General features: G+C 48.3%; 1 protein-coding gene across 1 annotated transcript in view; it reads left to right on the forward strand.

The window, feature by feature from the left end:
• The first annotated feature begins 2,701 nt into the window (after positions 1-2,701).
• BSN (bassoon presynaptic cytomatrix protein) overlaps positions 2,702-16,567 on the forward strand; it is a 70,482-nt gene continuing 56,616 nt past the window's right edge. Inside the window, exon 1 of the mRNA XM_029243394.1 lies at positions 2,702-2,895. Coding sequence (XP_029099227.1) covers positions 2,702-2,895 — 194 coding nt within the window. The remainder of the gene's footprint in view (positions 2,896-16,567) is intronic.

The raw sequence follows: 16,567 nt of genomic DNA on the forward strand, positions 1-16,567 counted from the left end.
CCAGGTCCATCCCGTCCGTGGCCAGGCAGCAGCTGGACGAAGGAGGGAGTGGTACCAGACATACCACACAGCTGGTTTGCACAAACCGAGAGATTTGTGCATTCACTTGTCATGAAGTCAAGCCTAGTGAATTCTCCTAGGTCAGTATAGGCAGCTTGTCTATAACCCCTCCACCAGGAGACACTCTGGACACAACCTCAGCGCCCTCCTTTTACTCATTAAGTCAACAACCCAAATGCAGTGTTGCAGGAGCTACAGCCAAAGGTCCCTCTGGTGTGCTTTTAGCCTGGTGGTTGGTGAAGCCCTTGGAAGTGCAAGTGAGGGAAATGCTCAGAGCTGCAAAGAGAACTCAGCCCAATCGTTAGCCCCTGAGGTCCTGCTGAAAGCAGCCCAGGGGATAGGACAAGCCAGACAATGTCCTGCTCTTGAGGAATGCCCACTGTAGGTCAAGAGGAAGGAAACAACCCCTGGAACAATGAATAAAAACTGAATCAGAGCCCCAGACAACCAGAGGCCAGCACCATCCCATGGTTGGCAGGAGTCCCTAGGCTGAATGCCAGGGGTGGATGTGGACAGGGCGGGCATGTTCCTGGCAATGTTTCTCAGAGGAAGTGGGACTGAGAGTTTGAAAGGAAGGTAGGGGAACCACTAACCCACACTTCCAGGTCTCTACTGTACTGTGTCCTTTGTCACCAAGGCAGCAAAGACCTTGGAGTTCTGCTAACAGCCAGCAATCCACTCTGAGGCAGGCAACTCCCCAGGCCCGCTGCCTGGGTAGGGCTAATTACCCCCATTGGTACCAGGGACATGTTGATTTAAATCTGTGGAAAGCCACAGCTCCTATGGCTTCTACAAAAACAGAAAACAAACATCCTTCTCTCCCCCACTATCAAGTGGCGCAGCCCACACTGACTGGTGTCTGTGAAGCCAGAAGGGCCTGGGTGGGGCCAAGGTCAGGTCATTGGCCTGCCCATAGTGCCTTTGTACACGTTCTTCCGCAGGAGAAAAGGTGTGGCACAAAACCCCCAAATCCCAGACCACCCACCAGAGGGACAACTGATAATAAAGTTGGTCATGTGTATGCTGGGCACTTGTTGTTTTATTTGTATCAGCCACTCCACTCTCATAATCCCCCATGTTAGAAGGGCTAGTATTATTATAACTTTGCAGGCTAGGAAATGGAGGCTTGGTGAGCCTAAGTCAGTTGCCAAGGCCCCATTTGGAAAGTGGCAAGACTGAGGTGTGGATCCTTGTGGAGCCTAGATGTGCACACCTAGTCACCAGACACAAAGATGATTGAAACACAGGAGGAAACACAGTGAAGACCATCATAACATAGGCAGAGAGGCTCTCATCATCCCAGGCAGTCAGAGTCAGGTAGTCAAGTCAGCGATCCAGGCTTCATGGAAACTCCATCCCAGAGGTTGGGGGGGAGCAGATCAGAGGGTATGGGAAGGCCCAGCCAACGTCTGTCCATCAGCCTGGTTATCAGTGTTCATTGGGATCCCTGGATTAGTCCAGGTCAGGTTAGAACTGCTGACATCCCTTTTAATATATTCATCATCAGGAGAATTAAATGGGTTTGTAAAATGGGTCCAAATTTACTCAAGTTCTTCTACACAGCCATGATTTATGAAGCCAGGAATAGTTTGGAATATAGTCTGGATCTTCTAAGAAATATTCTCCCTCAGGAAAGCACAGGTTTGTGTGAGAAGCCAGGAGGCAGAGTAGTAGGCACTGAAGTCTGTAAAAGTGAGGTAATGGTTAATGCAGAGGCAGCCTGCAGCCCCTCATCTGGGAACAGTCCCCGGGAACCACAGCTCAAAGCCTCTAAGAAATATCAATTCCTCTTCCCAATCTCCAAGGTCACTGTCCCAGGGCCTGCTGAGGCATCCTTCCATCTGGCTTCAGGCCAGCCCTGACACACCCATTACCTTTCCCAGGGACACTTCCTGAGACTCCTGTCCCGCGGGACCAGGCCTCAGAGTGAATCCCAGATGGTTCCCATTGCACCATCTGGATAAAATCTTCACCCCCCAGCTAGCCTTTGAGACCCTCATAACCAGCCCCATCACCCAGCATCCTTTATCTCCGTCCTCCCATGACATCGTGCCTCTTAACACTCTTGTTTATTTGCGTTTCCAACTCCTAAACATCCTTTAATGCCACACTCGGTGTCCCCTCTCTGAGGCCTGTTCCCACAAAGTCTGCCAGGTGGGACACTTAAGTTACCCAAATGAGAGCTCCCACTCCCAAGTTCTCCGAGTCAGAAAGCGCCACTGACTCCAGGGCAGGGCACGGCGCGACGCCCCCACGGCCCCTTCTCGTGATCCGTGTCCCTCCAATCCTGGTTGGGTGGGAAGCTCCCACCAACCGCCGCTGGGCTCCTGGTAGCACTCGCCGTTCGCGTCGGCCTCAGACGGCGCATGCGCTGCCGCCGGTGGCTGTTTCCCTGCGACCCCGCTTCTGGCTCGTGTACTAGAGTCCTCACGGGCTGGCGGGAGCGCGCGCACGCGTGGGGGGCGTCGTGCGCAGGGAAGGGGCACCCGAGCCGCGCATGCGCAGCGGCAGGCGGCGGCGCGAGCAGAGCTGGGAGATGATGGCGGCGGCGGCGGCGGCGGCGGCACGGAGTGTGTGAGCAGCAGCTCGGGAACCGCCGGCCCGGGCCCAGTGCGACCCCGACCCCGCCCGCCCGCCCGCCATGGGCAACGAGGCCAGCCTGGAGGGCGGCGCTGGCGACAGGCCGCTGCCGCCCGGCGGCTCCGGCCCCGGCCCCGGCGCAGGGAAGCCGCCTTCAGCACCGGCTGGTGGAGGACAGCTCCCGGCGTCAGGCGGGGCGCGGGCAACCGCCGGACCACCCGGTCCAGGCCCCGGGCCCGGTGCCGGCCCGGGCACGTAAGTGCGGGACACGGCGGCGCCCGGGGGGCGGGGATCTGTAGCTTGAGGACGAGGCCGGGGCCGGGGCCCACGACCCTGCGGTCTAGTCTGGACAGCGAGGTCGGACGTCCGGCCACACTTAGAACCCAGCTGGTTTGGCATGAGCGGCTGGTCGCTGGGAAGCGGCCCTCCCTTTACAGCCGCCCTGCCTTAGTAAAGCGGAATGGTGAGCGCAGGGTCAGTCCGGGCCTGCAGACCGTGACTCCGTCACGAACCCCAAATTCGCTTCCTCCCCAGTGCCGGGCTAAGGAGGGGCTTATGTAACCTCTGCTGGGTCCCTCTGCACTGGGGAGCAATGGGACGGAAAGCGTCCTCCCTGTCTGCTGGAGTCTGCATGTGTCCATTGTGTTGGGCCAAGGAAAGAGCGCAATGGGAGTGGCTGTCAGGGAAGATAAGTGTCACTGCGAGGAACAGAAAGATGTGGAAATAGTTGAACCATGAACTTGGTCATGTGCTTTCCTCAGGCATTTAGTGGCTAAAATCATCTTTGGAGGAAGGGAAAATGCCACTGGACACCAAAAGGTACTTATTTAGGCTCATAAATACTAACAGGGTCATGTGCTTTCACAATGGTTTAGTGAAACACTTTGGGGTGAAGCAAAAATGCAGTTGAATCATCTAGAACCAAATATGTTCTCTTATGATTTACATTACCACCTCAGATCAGTGGAATGTTTTAAACAGAACATATCTGATCAAATACTGTGAAACCAGCTTGTTTAAAATGCATCCCGAGGTCCTATAAACAATCAAGTGGCAGTAAATGCAGTGGAAGGAAATGCCAATATATAATAAACCAATAGACCGAAAACTCAGGAAAGCTACCAAGAGACAACAAGATAAAATGGAAGGCATTATCTTTACACCAAATAGACCTGGGGAGTAGCAAAACTGAGGAGTGCTTCTGGATCCATGTGAGTCTGCTGATAATGTTGCCTTGGCTTCTCTGTGTGGGAGCACATAAACTGTGAGGGAGCATAATTTTTGATTCTTTAGCTGCCCAACTGTGCCTCTCATGTGGTTATTTTCTCAGAAGTTGTTTCTTAGACAATTAACAGTAATGAAAGGCTCTTAGTAGCCTGAAACCTGCCACAGACAGGCCAGCCTGTGACCATCCCTTTTAGAGTAGGGATTTGCCTATTTTACATTAGCTATTATGGTAATGCAGTTGGATAGCACACAGTTCTTAGCACTGCAAATACTGTCCATTTTGCTGCGTGTTGAGCTGCTGTTTGAGTTTTAGCTTGGGGGAGGCTCGCTCAGGCTTTAGAGCTCTCCTTCCAAAGGAAAGCATCTATGGCTGAGTGGAAAAACACATTGTTGTTAGGAGTTCTCTATATGGGAAATTTGTCATTTCTCTTCTGATAACCAAACAGGCTAGTCTGCTTGTAGTTTATCTAATGTTGCAGAGCCAAGCTTATGAAAATTTGGAAAGACTTGGGCAGCTCAAAGACACAGGAAGAAGCTAGTGTCTATTCATATTCCTTTTCAGTATTTCATTTCTACCGTGTCTATGTGTTCTGCTACAGGGCAGACCCATGAGCTACTGTGGGTTAGGGAACCATGGGCTCCTGCTGGATTTAGCCATCACATAATCTCACTCCTGGCTGTGGGCAAGGCACACATATGGACCTGTGGAGCTAAGGTCCTACAGCTGTCAGGCTCAGGGGGTGAGCTGGCTATTTGTCACCAAAGCTCTGAATTGGGGGCCCTTAGGAGATGGAATTTACTCTTCCAGCTGATATTTGCTTGTCAGAGCATCTCAGCTGAGCTGCACCTCCATGATACGTCTCTCCTTCAGCATCAGAATGGCTTCTACTTCCTCTCACCAGAGCGTCTCAGGTACCTGATGCCAAATTTAGCATGTTCTGTTCCGAGATGCTGCTGAACAGATTGGCCCATTGATGGAGAAAAAGCCCTGTGGCATGTGCTTCTGGGCATTCGGGAAAGGCATTGGCATAGTTTCAAGTCAGCTTGTGAATTTGGGGGAATTATATTGTGAATAGAGGTAGGTGGAGGGTCAGGTAAGGGGGAGGTAATTTTACTAACCCCAAAGGAGAATGGAACTGAGGTCCTGGGGGAGTTGATTCCTGTCTCTTTCCTGTTGCTGTATTACCCCTTGTCACCCCAGGTTGAATTGGCCTTTTCATCCTCATACTGAGCTGACTTGGGTTCTGTCAGGGGGCAGCTCCAGCATCTGTGGCTGAAGAGCTTGACTAGAATCCTGTGAGTAGCAGTGCCACCACACCCATAGTGCCGCCTCTTAACCTGTTTGGATGATATGGCACTTTGGGCATCAGAGAGTCTCTCAAGGCAGGGCTCTCTGCTTCTGGTCTCAGGGTCACATGTGCAGTTATATACGTTGTGCCTTTCCCAAGGAGTGCCAGGTCAGGGAAGGCTGAACTCTATCTCAGGCTCCAAGCTATATGCCTTGGTATGGGCTGCATCTTCCTACAGGAAGAGGCACCTTTCACTTATTCATTCATTCACTTATTTTTATGGTGGAATGCCTGATGTACAGTGAAGGTCCCAAGTTGATGGGATTTTACTTGTACACACATCACCAGTTCAAGAGAAATTTTATGAGTACTCCAGAAAGCACCTTTTAAAAAAATTGCACAAAGAAGCCATGTAGACCAGTGGCGGCCTGTTTAATCTACACCAGCTCTGCGGACTTGCAGAACTTTGACATTTGCAAATTGATCTTTAGTCAATCAACCAAGGTATATTTACTGGTATCAAGAGCAAGCACTGTGCTGGGCTTTGTGGAGGGTCTGGAAGAATATATGATGCTCCCCTGTCCTATAGCACCTCACAGTCTGGTTGGTCAGATAGCTCTTGAAGAACCCTCAGAGAACAAAGTCATGGAAGGTTCCTAGGAGTGACACTGTAGGCAGCTCAGTGTCTGAGAAATGTCAAATAGGTAGTGCTTATAGAAGGGTTGTCAAGTGAGAAGAGTGGAGATGCAGAGTCAGTCTTCAAAAGAAGGAGAATCCCAAGACTCTTGGGAGAATGATGGGGATCTAAGAGGTGGAGAGAGATAGAAATGACATGAGGAGCGTGGTTTACACAGGCAGGGACAGTGAGCAGAGATTGGGGCTAAGTGCAGGGGTGTGGAAAGCTGGGACAAACCAGGTAAGGCGCCTCGCGCTCGTTACCCCATTGAAATTGGTGATCAGTGCTGAGCTCTCACTCACTTCCAGTCCAGGGAGACATCTTGAACCAAAGGCAGCTGGGCACAGAGAGCCTGGGCATTTGCTGGAAGGTGGTTGAAGCTGCTCTGAGAACCATACCCAGAGTTCCTTTCTCAAGATGGGTTTGCCATAATTATATCTCAAAGATGAATGAATGAATGAATGAATGGATTTGTCAGGCATAGTATCTCTGGTTTGGGATTAGCCAGACTTGTTATACTATGTCAGCTATCAGTTAGGCTCTAGAAAAATCTGGGATTAACTTGTAAGGCTAAAATGAAAGGATACAATTGTTAGGTTTGGAAATAATGATCCTTTATTATTTAGAGATCCTGTGAGGCCATTGGATTCTCATGGAGGGCATGTCATTGAGTTTGCGCTTAAGTGACCTAACATCTGAACGGTGATGATGTCAAAAGCTCACCCAAAGGGGGCAACCATCTTTGCATTTCTTGCCAGGGAGAGAGGGACAGTTTTGATAATATAGCTGTTCCTAGCATTAGTAAGACTGATAAGATGCTGCAGATACAAAAAAAAAAAAAAGTTATGGATGCATTAAGGGGAGGAAGTCTATTTTATTTTAAAAAAACTTTTTATTATGGAAAATTTCAAACATACATACATAAAAGTAGAGAGAATAAGTTAATAAGCTCCCATGTTCCCATTGCCCAGCCACCACCATCATCAGCTCATGGCTGATTAAGTTTATCTATCTCCCTCACTTCCACCCCCATCTTCAAGATATCCCAACATTTCATCATCAATATTTTAGTGTCTATTTCTAAGAAATAAGGGATTTGTAAAAACATTACCACAGCACCATGATCACATCTAAACAGCTAACATTCTCTTCTTAATCTCAGCAAATATCCTGTCAGGGTTCAGTTTTTTTGATTATCTTATTAATTTATTTTTACAATTGGTTTGTTTGAACTGTGAACTAAACAGGGTCTACACATTGCATTTGTCTGATACATCTCTTCAGTTTCTTTAAATCTGTATGTTCCTTCTCCTTTTTTCCCCGTTGCGATTTATGATTGGCTGTGTTATTTGTCCTGTGGTTTCTCATATTCTGGATTATGCTGATTGTATCCTTGTGGTGTCATTTAAGATGTTCTTCTGTCCCGTATTTTTCCTGAAAACTGGGAATTACATCTAGAAGCCATTCAGAATCACATTTCTCTTTTTGGCCAAGAAATTCTAGCTTTTTAAGAAAGAGTTCGTTGAGGGCTTCAGATGTGAAGGGACTGAGAGTTTGTTGAAAGTAGATCTAGACTTTGGACTAGTTTGGGAACCAAAGAACAACACAGTGGGCCACTTTTCTGTTCTTTTTCTAAATTTCTCCTTCCACTGAGTAGGTTTGGCTCTGAGTTTAAGAAGTCAAAGCTTTCAGAGCCCCTGGATCACACCTTTTCACTCCAGCATAACAGGGGGAGCCTTCCCTGTATATGTAAGTAGCAGGCTGCTAGGAGAGAGGATTTGGGGCTTCAGTAAATCCTCCCCCTTTTCATAGGTCCTGCACATTTGAATGGGGCCCTTTCCCCTAATCTGTGATGGATGTGGGGAGGGGCAGACCTTGCTATGTGTGGGCTACTTGGGGAGAATCTACCTGGAGCCTGTGGCCCATACGCAATCAGTTGGTGCTGACTGTGGAGACAGGTTGGCAAAGCTGTCGTAATAGTTATAACTACCATTGCTGGGTGCCTGTTCCACCATAGTCATTCCTCTAGGTGTTTTACACACACTTATCCTCACTCCACCTGCCTGGCCATACAGCTCCTGCAGGCTCCATCTGTCCTGGCCTTATTCGTCCTTCCTTCCCAGGGACTCACTTTTTAAAATGGTGAAATGGTGGCTGAGACATACCTGCCAGCAGCAAGGGCCAAGTGTCACTTTAGGACTTGAGGCCCTCCTAGTAAGCTGGGACTTGGTGGACAATCCAGCTCTGGGGACTCCTATCTCAGTTGGTGCCAGGGGCATGTCATGCTGGTGTTGGTACTGCATTCGTAGGACTTGCGCAGGTTCCTTTCCTGTAGGGCCTTCTGCCATCTCCATTCACCATTGTAGTGGTGGAAGCTGATTGTAGCTGGGGAATGAATTAGGACCCTGGCCTATGGTAAGGGAGATGAATTCTGGTGTCCCACCCCCACCGTGGATTGGGCCTCTGGTGGGGACCTGTCCCTTTCTGGGATTCTCTCAGTGCATGTGTCTTATACTTTAGGTTCTGGTCAGCTGTGCCTGTAGGATGGAGAAGAGGAGCATGCTCCCTGATTGATCTGTGCTAAACCTTGGGTGCCCAGGCTGGTCTCAGGGCTGCTTTGATCTCTCCTTCCCGTACTTTGCTCTTAGGGGCATCTAGGGTTAAGAGAGCCTTGCTCTAGCAGAGCCCTCTTACGTGGTATCTCCACTTCTTTCTAACAGGAGGGTCACACGGAGGCATATTGGGAGGCTCCAGAGAACTTTAGGTCACCCTTGAGATCAAATCCAGATTTCTTTGGAGAGGCCTGGCTGCTTCTGAAGTGGTGGGACTGCTGTCAGGGCCAAAGGTGAGGAAGAGATTTTCCCTAAGGAGTAGTGGAAGGACTTGGTCCCAACCACTGAGGAGATCAAAGAGCCTCAGCAGCTTGTCTAGGAGCTCACACAAGGATCACCCAACCTGGTCCTATCTGGGACTGCCCCTATACCCAGAGGAGCCCAAGCTCTCCAGTGCCCCAGGCTCAGGGAGGGGGATGTGCCCGCCCCCTGCCAGGGATGCTGGAAGAACCGGTAAGACATTTGGGTGCTTAGGAGGAAAGGAGAGGTAAGGAAATTTCCTGGTAGTCACATCCATACGTTGGATACGTTCACGTGTGCTGGTAGGTAATAAGGATCGTCTGCACTTTTTGTATATGGGAGCAGTTATGAGGAATTTCTACAGTTAAATTCTACTTAGAAGTAGGAGGACTTTAAAGTGATGTTCAGCCACGTATTCAGGAAACCCTTTGCTGAGCACCTACTGGATGCCTATCCCTGGGTGACATGTGAGGAACAAAGGAAGGCACAGGATATGGGCTCTGCCCTCAAAAGGGCTCACAGCGTGATGGGAGAGAAAGAGACAAGTTCAAATCTTTACCCTCAACTTCCTTAAATTAGAGTTTGCTCCTGCCTTCTCTTTGTCTCGCAGAGGTAAGAGAAATGAGCACACGATTAAAAGGGTTTGTATTATTTCATCTTCTAAAATAGTAGATCATATATTTGTATGGTGTTCAACAGCTTACAAAACACATTCACAACACTAACTTACTCTGTTGGGAGCTCCAAAGGTCTAACATGAGAGATTCAGAAGAACAGCCAGCTAGCTGACTTTAGCAAACCCAAATGCCATACACTGAGCACAGCTGGAGAACCACGTCACTTCCCTGCCTCCTGTTCTCAGAAGATGGAAAATTTAGCAAGAGGATGGGAGGGCCTCGAGGACAGGAAAAGGATCTGGAAGTAGGACATTTGAGCAAAGGACAGGGTAGGGTGGGGTGGGGGATGAAGGATGGTGGAAGCATCCTGGGTGGGGGTCAGAAACTCAGGTTTTAATCAGTCCTGATGTTGCCTGAAACTGGCTGTACGTGTTGGGTAGGTCCTCAGTTTTTTTCCATCTGTAAAATGAGAAATTTAACTAAATAATCCCCAAAGTCCCCTCCACCTCTGACAGCTTATTTCTGTGAGATGATTGAAAAGGAAGGGGGATGCTTCCCACTGTTCAGCTTCACAGAGGAGAGAAAACAAGTACAATGTGCAGCCTTTAGGTTAATTAGAAGAGCTTTAAATGAAGAGGATTGCTCTTCCATTGTGCCCCAGAGATCTTCCGGAGTGGACAAAATGACTTCACAATCAAGCCTGGAGCCAGGAGAGGGACTGGCTGCTGCCTTGCCAATTGGTTGCTCCTGGTAAACACGGGCTCTTGAAAAGCTCTTGGCATCCTTCTACTGGCTTGGCTGGCCAGCCAGCAAGGCTCCCACCTGGACCTGCAGAGCCTGCTGCAGGATCCCTTTTCCCAGCCGTGCTCGACTGCTTATCTCCTGAGTGTTGTCCCATCCATATCCCACAGGTGCTCTGGCAGCAGCCAGTGTGCTCACGTTTTCCAGGGGAGCCAGAGTTAGCAAACACTTTGTGGTGGGGGAGGTGGGGCATGGATAGGGCTGGCCTGAAAGAGACTTTAGTTCTGCCCCCTCCAGTTGGCAGTTGTACAGCTTCCTTCCCTTGTAGAGTGAGGAGATGGATGTGGTACTCGCAGTTTCTCCTGTAGCTCCGTGGGTTCTGTGGGCTCAGGCCAGGTCTCCTCCAATGTCAAGGTCTGGCATGTGAGGCCACATCCTTCAGGAGCATGGTTTAGCTTCAGCACGTGATATGTTTGCTCTGTCCTCCTTTTATTTTGAGCATCTAATCCAACACCTAATGGATACCGGAATGGCTGCTTCCATATTCCCTGAAGGCAGGAGCTCTGCCTTGGTGCGAATACCCCAGTGGTCCGTGGCCTCTGGTCCCTCCCAGGCAGATGATTCCACTGTTGGAAAGTTCTTCTTTCCCTTTGTGTGTCTCCTTATACCTCCTGTCTCTGTTCTGGCTCTGCCCTCTGGGCTGGCTGACTTATCCGCTCACAGGTTTGGCAGGAGCTCACTGTGCTCTCACCTCCTCAACCCTGGTCTTCTCTCTAGGCTTCTCCAACTCCTGTGGCTGGAATGTGACTCTGGGACCCTTACTGACCTGGGCTGTCCTGCCCAAGACTGTCAGATCCTGAGGACAGGAAGGCTTAGAGAACAGGGCTCAGGGCTCAGCCTGTCACATGGACTGTGAGTGACACAGTCTGAAGGATGAGGGGCCTTGGCTCATGTAGCCTGAGAACACCATCCTACACCTTTCTGAGCACTCTCTGTCACTGCACCACACAGTTGTCCAGCCTCATGCTGGGCATCTCAGCATAAAGGCTTGATTCCCTCCATCCTGGGCTTGTGCGACCTGAGTGTGAATCTTTGGGGGTTCTGCATGGGTCCCTGCCATGACATCTCTGGTTGTACTTAGAGATCCCTTCCAAACTAGTTAGACCGTTTTGGATCCTGACTCTGTCCTCTGAACTGGGGTAATAACTAAGGCAGTGTGATTGTTTCAGTAATCATGCTATGTGAACTTCTCCCTTTCCTATGGCCTTGTGAGCCCACTTTTCAAACCCCTTTATCTGATCTTGAGTGGCCAGTGTTGGGTTGTAGAGGCCACAGCCTTGCTAGCTTGGGTTTGGAGTGGTGCCAGCTGAGGACAGTGGCAGAGACAGGGCTGGATTGGAGAGGCAGCCACTGCTTGCATCTTTGCCATGGCAGCCCCGGTGCAGGCTTGTCCTTCCCGGGTTGGCCAGGTCATGCTGGCCTCTCTTTGGGGTGCGTTGGCCTTTGGCTCTGTAGGTTAGATGTCCCCAGGGGCAGCACGTACTCTGCAGATGAAAGTTTCAAACACACATAAAAGGAGAGAAGATGGTATGCTGAACTCCCTCCTGTGACCCCATCACCCAGCTTCAACAACGATCAGTGTTTTGCCAACTTGTTTCATCTATATTCCTCTAATTTTTTTGTTTTTGGCTGGATTATTTTCAGTCAAAATCCTAACATATCATTTCACTCATAAATACTTTAGGATGTACCTCTCATAGTTAAAAGATATTTTAATTTTAATCCAATGACATTATCACAGCCAACAAAGTTAACTGTAATTTTTTTTCAACTTTATTTATTTATGTATTTATTTATGGCTGCGTTGGGTCTTTGTTGCTGCGCGCGGGCTTTCTTTAGTTGCGGCGAGCGGGGGCTCCTTGTTGCGGTGCGTGGGCTTCTCATTGCAGTGGCTTCTCTTGTTGTGGAGCAGAGGCTCTGGGCGTGCGGGCTTCAGTAGTTGTGACTCGCGGGCTCTAGAGCGCAGGCTCAGTAGCTGTGGTGCACGGGCTTAGTTGCTCCACAGCATGGGGGATCTTCCCTGTAATTTCTTAATATAACCTAATACCTAGTCCATGTTCAATTTTCCTTGATTATCTCAAAAATGACTTTTTATTTAGCAAGAGAAAACACAGATTTTTATTTATGTATGTATGGGGGAGTTCAGAGAAAAATGTGATTTCCAAAAATGACTTTTGAGAGTTTGTTTGTTCAAATCAGAATCCAAACAAACCTTGCATATATATAGACTATTATATATATGTAATGTATGTGTGCTTATTTCAAAATAATGATAGATATTTTTACTAACAATACTAATGAATGTAGTTTAAAATTCGCTTGTAGTTTCTTTTGTCCTTAGTTTATATATTTTCAGGAATGTGTAGTCAAAGTTCTGTGTTTTATTTACTTATTTATTTATTTGGCTGCACCAGGTCTTAGTTGCAGCACGCAGGATCTTCGTTTCTGAGTGTGGGATCTTTTAGTTGCAGCATGCAGGATCTAGTTCCCTGACCAGGGATTGAACCCGGACTCCCTGCATTGGGAGCGTGGAGTCTCAACCACTGGACCACCAGCGAAGTCCCAAAGTTCTGTGTTTTAGAGCTATTAGAAATGATTCTTCTCTGTGTGGTTATGCTACTAAGAGGCTATACAATTAAGGTTTGGTTTTTTTTTTTCTAGTTTGTGTTCAGTTTGTAAGGATTGCTTTTTGATCTCTTACCTGTTGCCACTGTCACACTGCACAGTAAGTCAACCAAAACTCAGTGGCTTCAAATAGCAATTTTTAATTCTCACTCATGCATCTGCATGCTGGCTAGAATTCATTGATCTAGGCTGGGCGCCAGGCTGTAGGTGAGTCCAGGTCTGCTCCACGTGTCTCTCATCCTCCTCAGACAGCAGGCTAGCCAGGGCATGTTCTTCCGATGGTGATGACAGATGCACAAGAGGGCATACCTAACCACACACAATTTCAAGCCTCTGCTTGAAATGACACATCTGCTAACATTTCTTTAGTCAAAGCAATTTTTAGTTAAGCCCAAAATCAAGGTGTGGTACTGTAGTTATTATGGCTACCTAACAAATTACCCCAAAACTCAGTGGTTTAAAACATCCATTACTTTGCTTATTAGATTCTGTAGGTCAGGAATTCAGGCAGGGCACAGTGGGATGGCTTATTTTTGCTTCACAATGTCTGGAGCTTCAGCTGGAAGAGTTGAAAGCTGGGGACTGGAATCATTTGACATGTCTTTATCATTTACATGTCTTACAGCTGATGCTGGCTATTAGCTGGGAGGGCCTCAGTGCTTCTCCATGTGGACTAGACTGAGCTTCCTCACAACGTGGTTACTGGGTTCCAAGGGTGTCCTGAGAAAGGAAGTCAGGTGGAGACTGTGCTGCCTTTATTACCTAATCTCAAAAGATGTGCATTGTTACTTCTGCCACACTCCATTCATTGGGGCAGTCACAAAGTCCTGCCCAGGTTTGAGAGGAGGAGGCAGACTCCATCTCTTGATTGGGAGTGTCCAGGTTCTATAAGAGCATACGAGGGCTTCCCTGGTGGCGCAGTAGTTAAGAATCCGCCTGCCAATGCAGGGGATGTGGGTTGGAGCCCTGGTCCGGGAAGATTCCACATGCTACGGAGCAACTAAGCCTGTGTGCCACAACTACTGAGCCTGCGCTCTATAGCCCACAAGCCACAACTGCTGAGCCCACATGCCGCAACTACTGAAGCCCACGTGCCTAGAGCCTGTGCTCCACAACAAGAGAAACCACTGCAATGAGAAGTCTGCGCATTGCAACGAAGAGTAGCTCCCCCCTTGCCGCAACTAGAGGAAACCCGTGCACAGCAACGAAAACCCAACACAGCCAAAAAAAATAAAAATAAATAAATTAAAAAAAAAAGTTCATACAAGGGAATTTGCTGGTGGTCCAGTGGTTAGAACTGCAGGGGGCGCGGGTTCGATCCCTGGTTGGGGAACTAAGATCCCGCATTCCGTGTAGCTTGGCCAAAAAAAAAAGAGCATATGAGACTGGAAATTTCGCTGAGATTATTTTCAAAAATAGAGTCTGCTGCAGCTGGGAAAATATACTGCACCTCTAGTGGGAGGAATTGCAAAGTCATATGGTAAAGGGCAGAAATCCACAGAAGGTAAAGAATGGAGAACAATGCCATCTACCATACTTTTTCTTTACCATTTAATTTTCTTAAAATTATTTAAAACTTTCATGTGATTCCAAATAAAACAAGGTGTATTGAGAGAAGTCTAGTTCCATCTTGTTGCCTTCCACTTTGTTCTCTGCCTTCCCTGATAAGAAACCATTTTTATCAGATTTTTCCATTGTTTCTTTTTGAAAATATGAGGAAAAATATACATTTATTTACCTTTCTTTTGTATATAAAAGGTAACAGATTCTAAACACTATTCTATACTTTGCCTTTTTTTCACTTAATATATCCTGAAGATCTCCTCATAGCAGAATGTAGAAATTCTCCTGATTCCTTTTTGCATCTAGGCACTGCTCTATCATATGCACATGCTATGGTTTTCCCTTGGCATCAACCTGTGTCCAGTCTTTTGCTCTTACAAATAGCACCACAGTGAGGAACCTGGTATCTGTGTCATTTTGTATTTTTACCAGTGTATCTATGGGATATTTTGTGTTTTTTCCACTGTATCTGTAGGATAGTTTCCTGTTGGATGCGGAAACAAAATGGTGAATGCACATTTTGCTATGTGTTGCCAAGCCTGAGGGGCAAGGGCAGAAGCTGGGAGCTAGTGAGGGGCTTGAACGGTATTCAGGTGTGAGAGGATGGTCACTGGACGAGAATGAGGAGGGGGTGATGGGGAGTGGGGAGGGGGTGAGAGTGCTGAAAAGTGCTCAACTTCTGAATATATTGTGGATGTAGAGTCAGCAGGATGGCTAAAGGGTTGGCTGTGAAGGGTTAGAAAAAGAAAGGAGTCAGGAGGACTCCTGAGTTTTGACCTGAGCATCTGGTGCACACTGAGGGCAACAAGGATGGGGTCTAAGATCAGGAGTTTTTTCCTGGACAACTTGTGTTTTAGAGGCATCCAAGTGAGATGTTAGGTAGGCAGCTGGGTATTCTAGTCCCGGCTAAAAACATAAAGTAGCACTTCACCTGCAAATGCTTTAATATTGATGCCACCTGGTTCCTACAAGCACTCTGAGAAAGAAATAAGGAAGAGGAATAAATTGAGGCCATACTGGAGTTCCAAGAGGGCAAGTCAAGTATGCTCAACTCAACAAGCATTTATTTTATCAAATGAAGTGCTAGAAATGAAAGCATTCACAAGAGGCCTGGCATTAAATGCCAACTGGTGCCTGGTTCCTGCCCAGGGCTGAGGATATAAAGGTGAACAGGTAGATTAGCATCCCTGTTTCCTACTACAGAGAATCTTTGAGTTAAACTTGATTGAAGGTATGGACTCTGCCCTCTGGGAGCTCTGACTCACTCATTGGGAGATGCTCAGAAAGCCCACTGTGGTCCATCCTTCTCATCTTCACACACAGCTGCTAAAATAGATACAGAATTTGAGCCTCAGACCAGAGAGTTTACTTGAAAGTTCCGGCCCATCCCACAGGCTCTCAGAATTCATTGCTGGTTGGGTCTGAAGCCCAGACCACCAGAGCCACAGAGAACACCCTCTCACTGTAGGAAGAGTATCACTGTTTCTTCTTAACCCTCACTTATATTCATGAAACTCCAGGAAGGCTGGACTGTGGTGTGGGAGAGGGTTCCCTTGGCAGATTTTGGGGATTAGGAAGAGGGCAGGAGGGAGGGAGCTCCAGGTCTGTGGTTGCTGCTCTGGGGTAGTGATCTGCTCATGGGCATCTGGGGTAGAGATAACATAATTTGACTCTGTGATGTACATTTCTCTGGGCCCTGGGGCCTGGGTGCAGGCTGTGGCACACGGAGCTGGCTCCAAAGCCAGTGGACTGGAGTAGGTCTTTTGCAGTGGCCAAGCATTCTTCTCTGCTCCCCTCCTGTACTGAAGCACTTTTGCAAATGATAGTGCTTAGTGCTAACTGCCAGGGTGAGAGGGGCTTCCTGCCAGGGTGCTTTCAGGGAGCTGTGATGCAGGCTGAACCTGTGGAAGAAAGGAAGGAAGGGAAGAGACAGAACAGGGAAGCTTGCTCTAGATTCTCCCAACAGACCAGGTCTGCCCCCACCCTACCCTTTACTCCCCAGCTTTGTCAGGGTGTATGGTGGAGCCCCTCCAAGGATCCCTGCTCTCACTGGTACTTGGCACCTCCCTGGCCAGCATGGTGTACCCCTTAGATTGCCTGAGCTGAAACACAGACTGAGGGGCAGCAGGTACATGGCCTCTGTGCTGTCCCTACCCAGGTATCCAGTCAGGTATGAGGAACCCTGGGGAACACGTCCAGGGCTCCAGAGACAGTTGTCACACTACCAGCTCCTTTTATTTTTTAAAAATATTTTTAAAATATATTCTTTTTCATATT

This window comes from Monodon monoceros, unplaced genomic scaffold (assembly GCF_005190385.1).
Source record: "Monodon monoceros isolate NGI ecotype Baffin Bay Population unplaced genomic scaffold, NGI_Narwhal_1 Super_Scaffold_3, whole genome shotgun sequence".
Classification (NCBI taxonomy): domain Eukaryota; kingdom Metazoa; phylum Chordata; class Mammalia; order Artiodactyla; family Monodontidae; genus Monodon; species Monodon monoceros.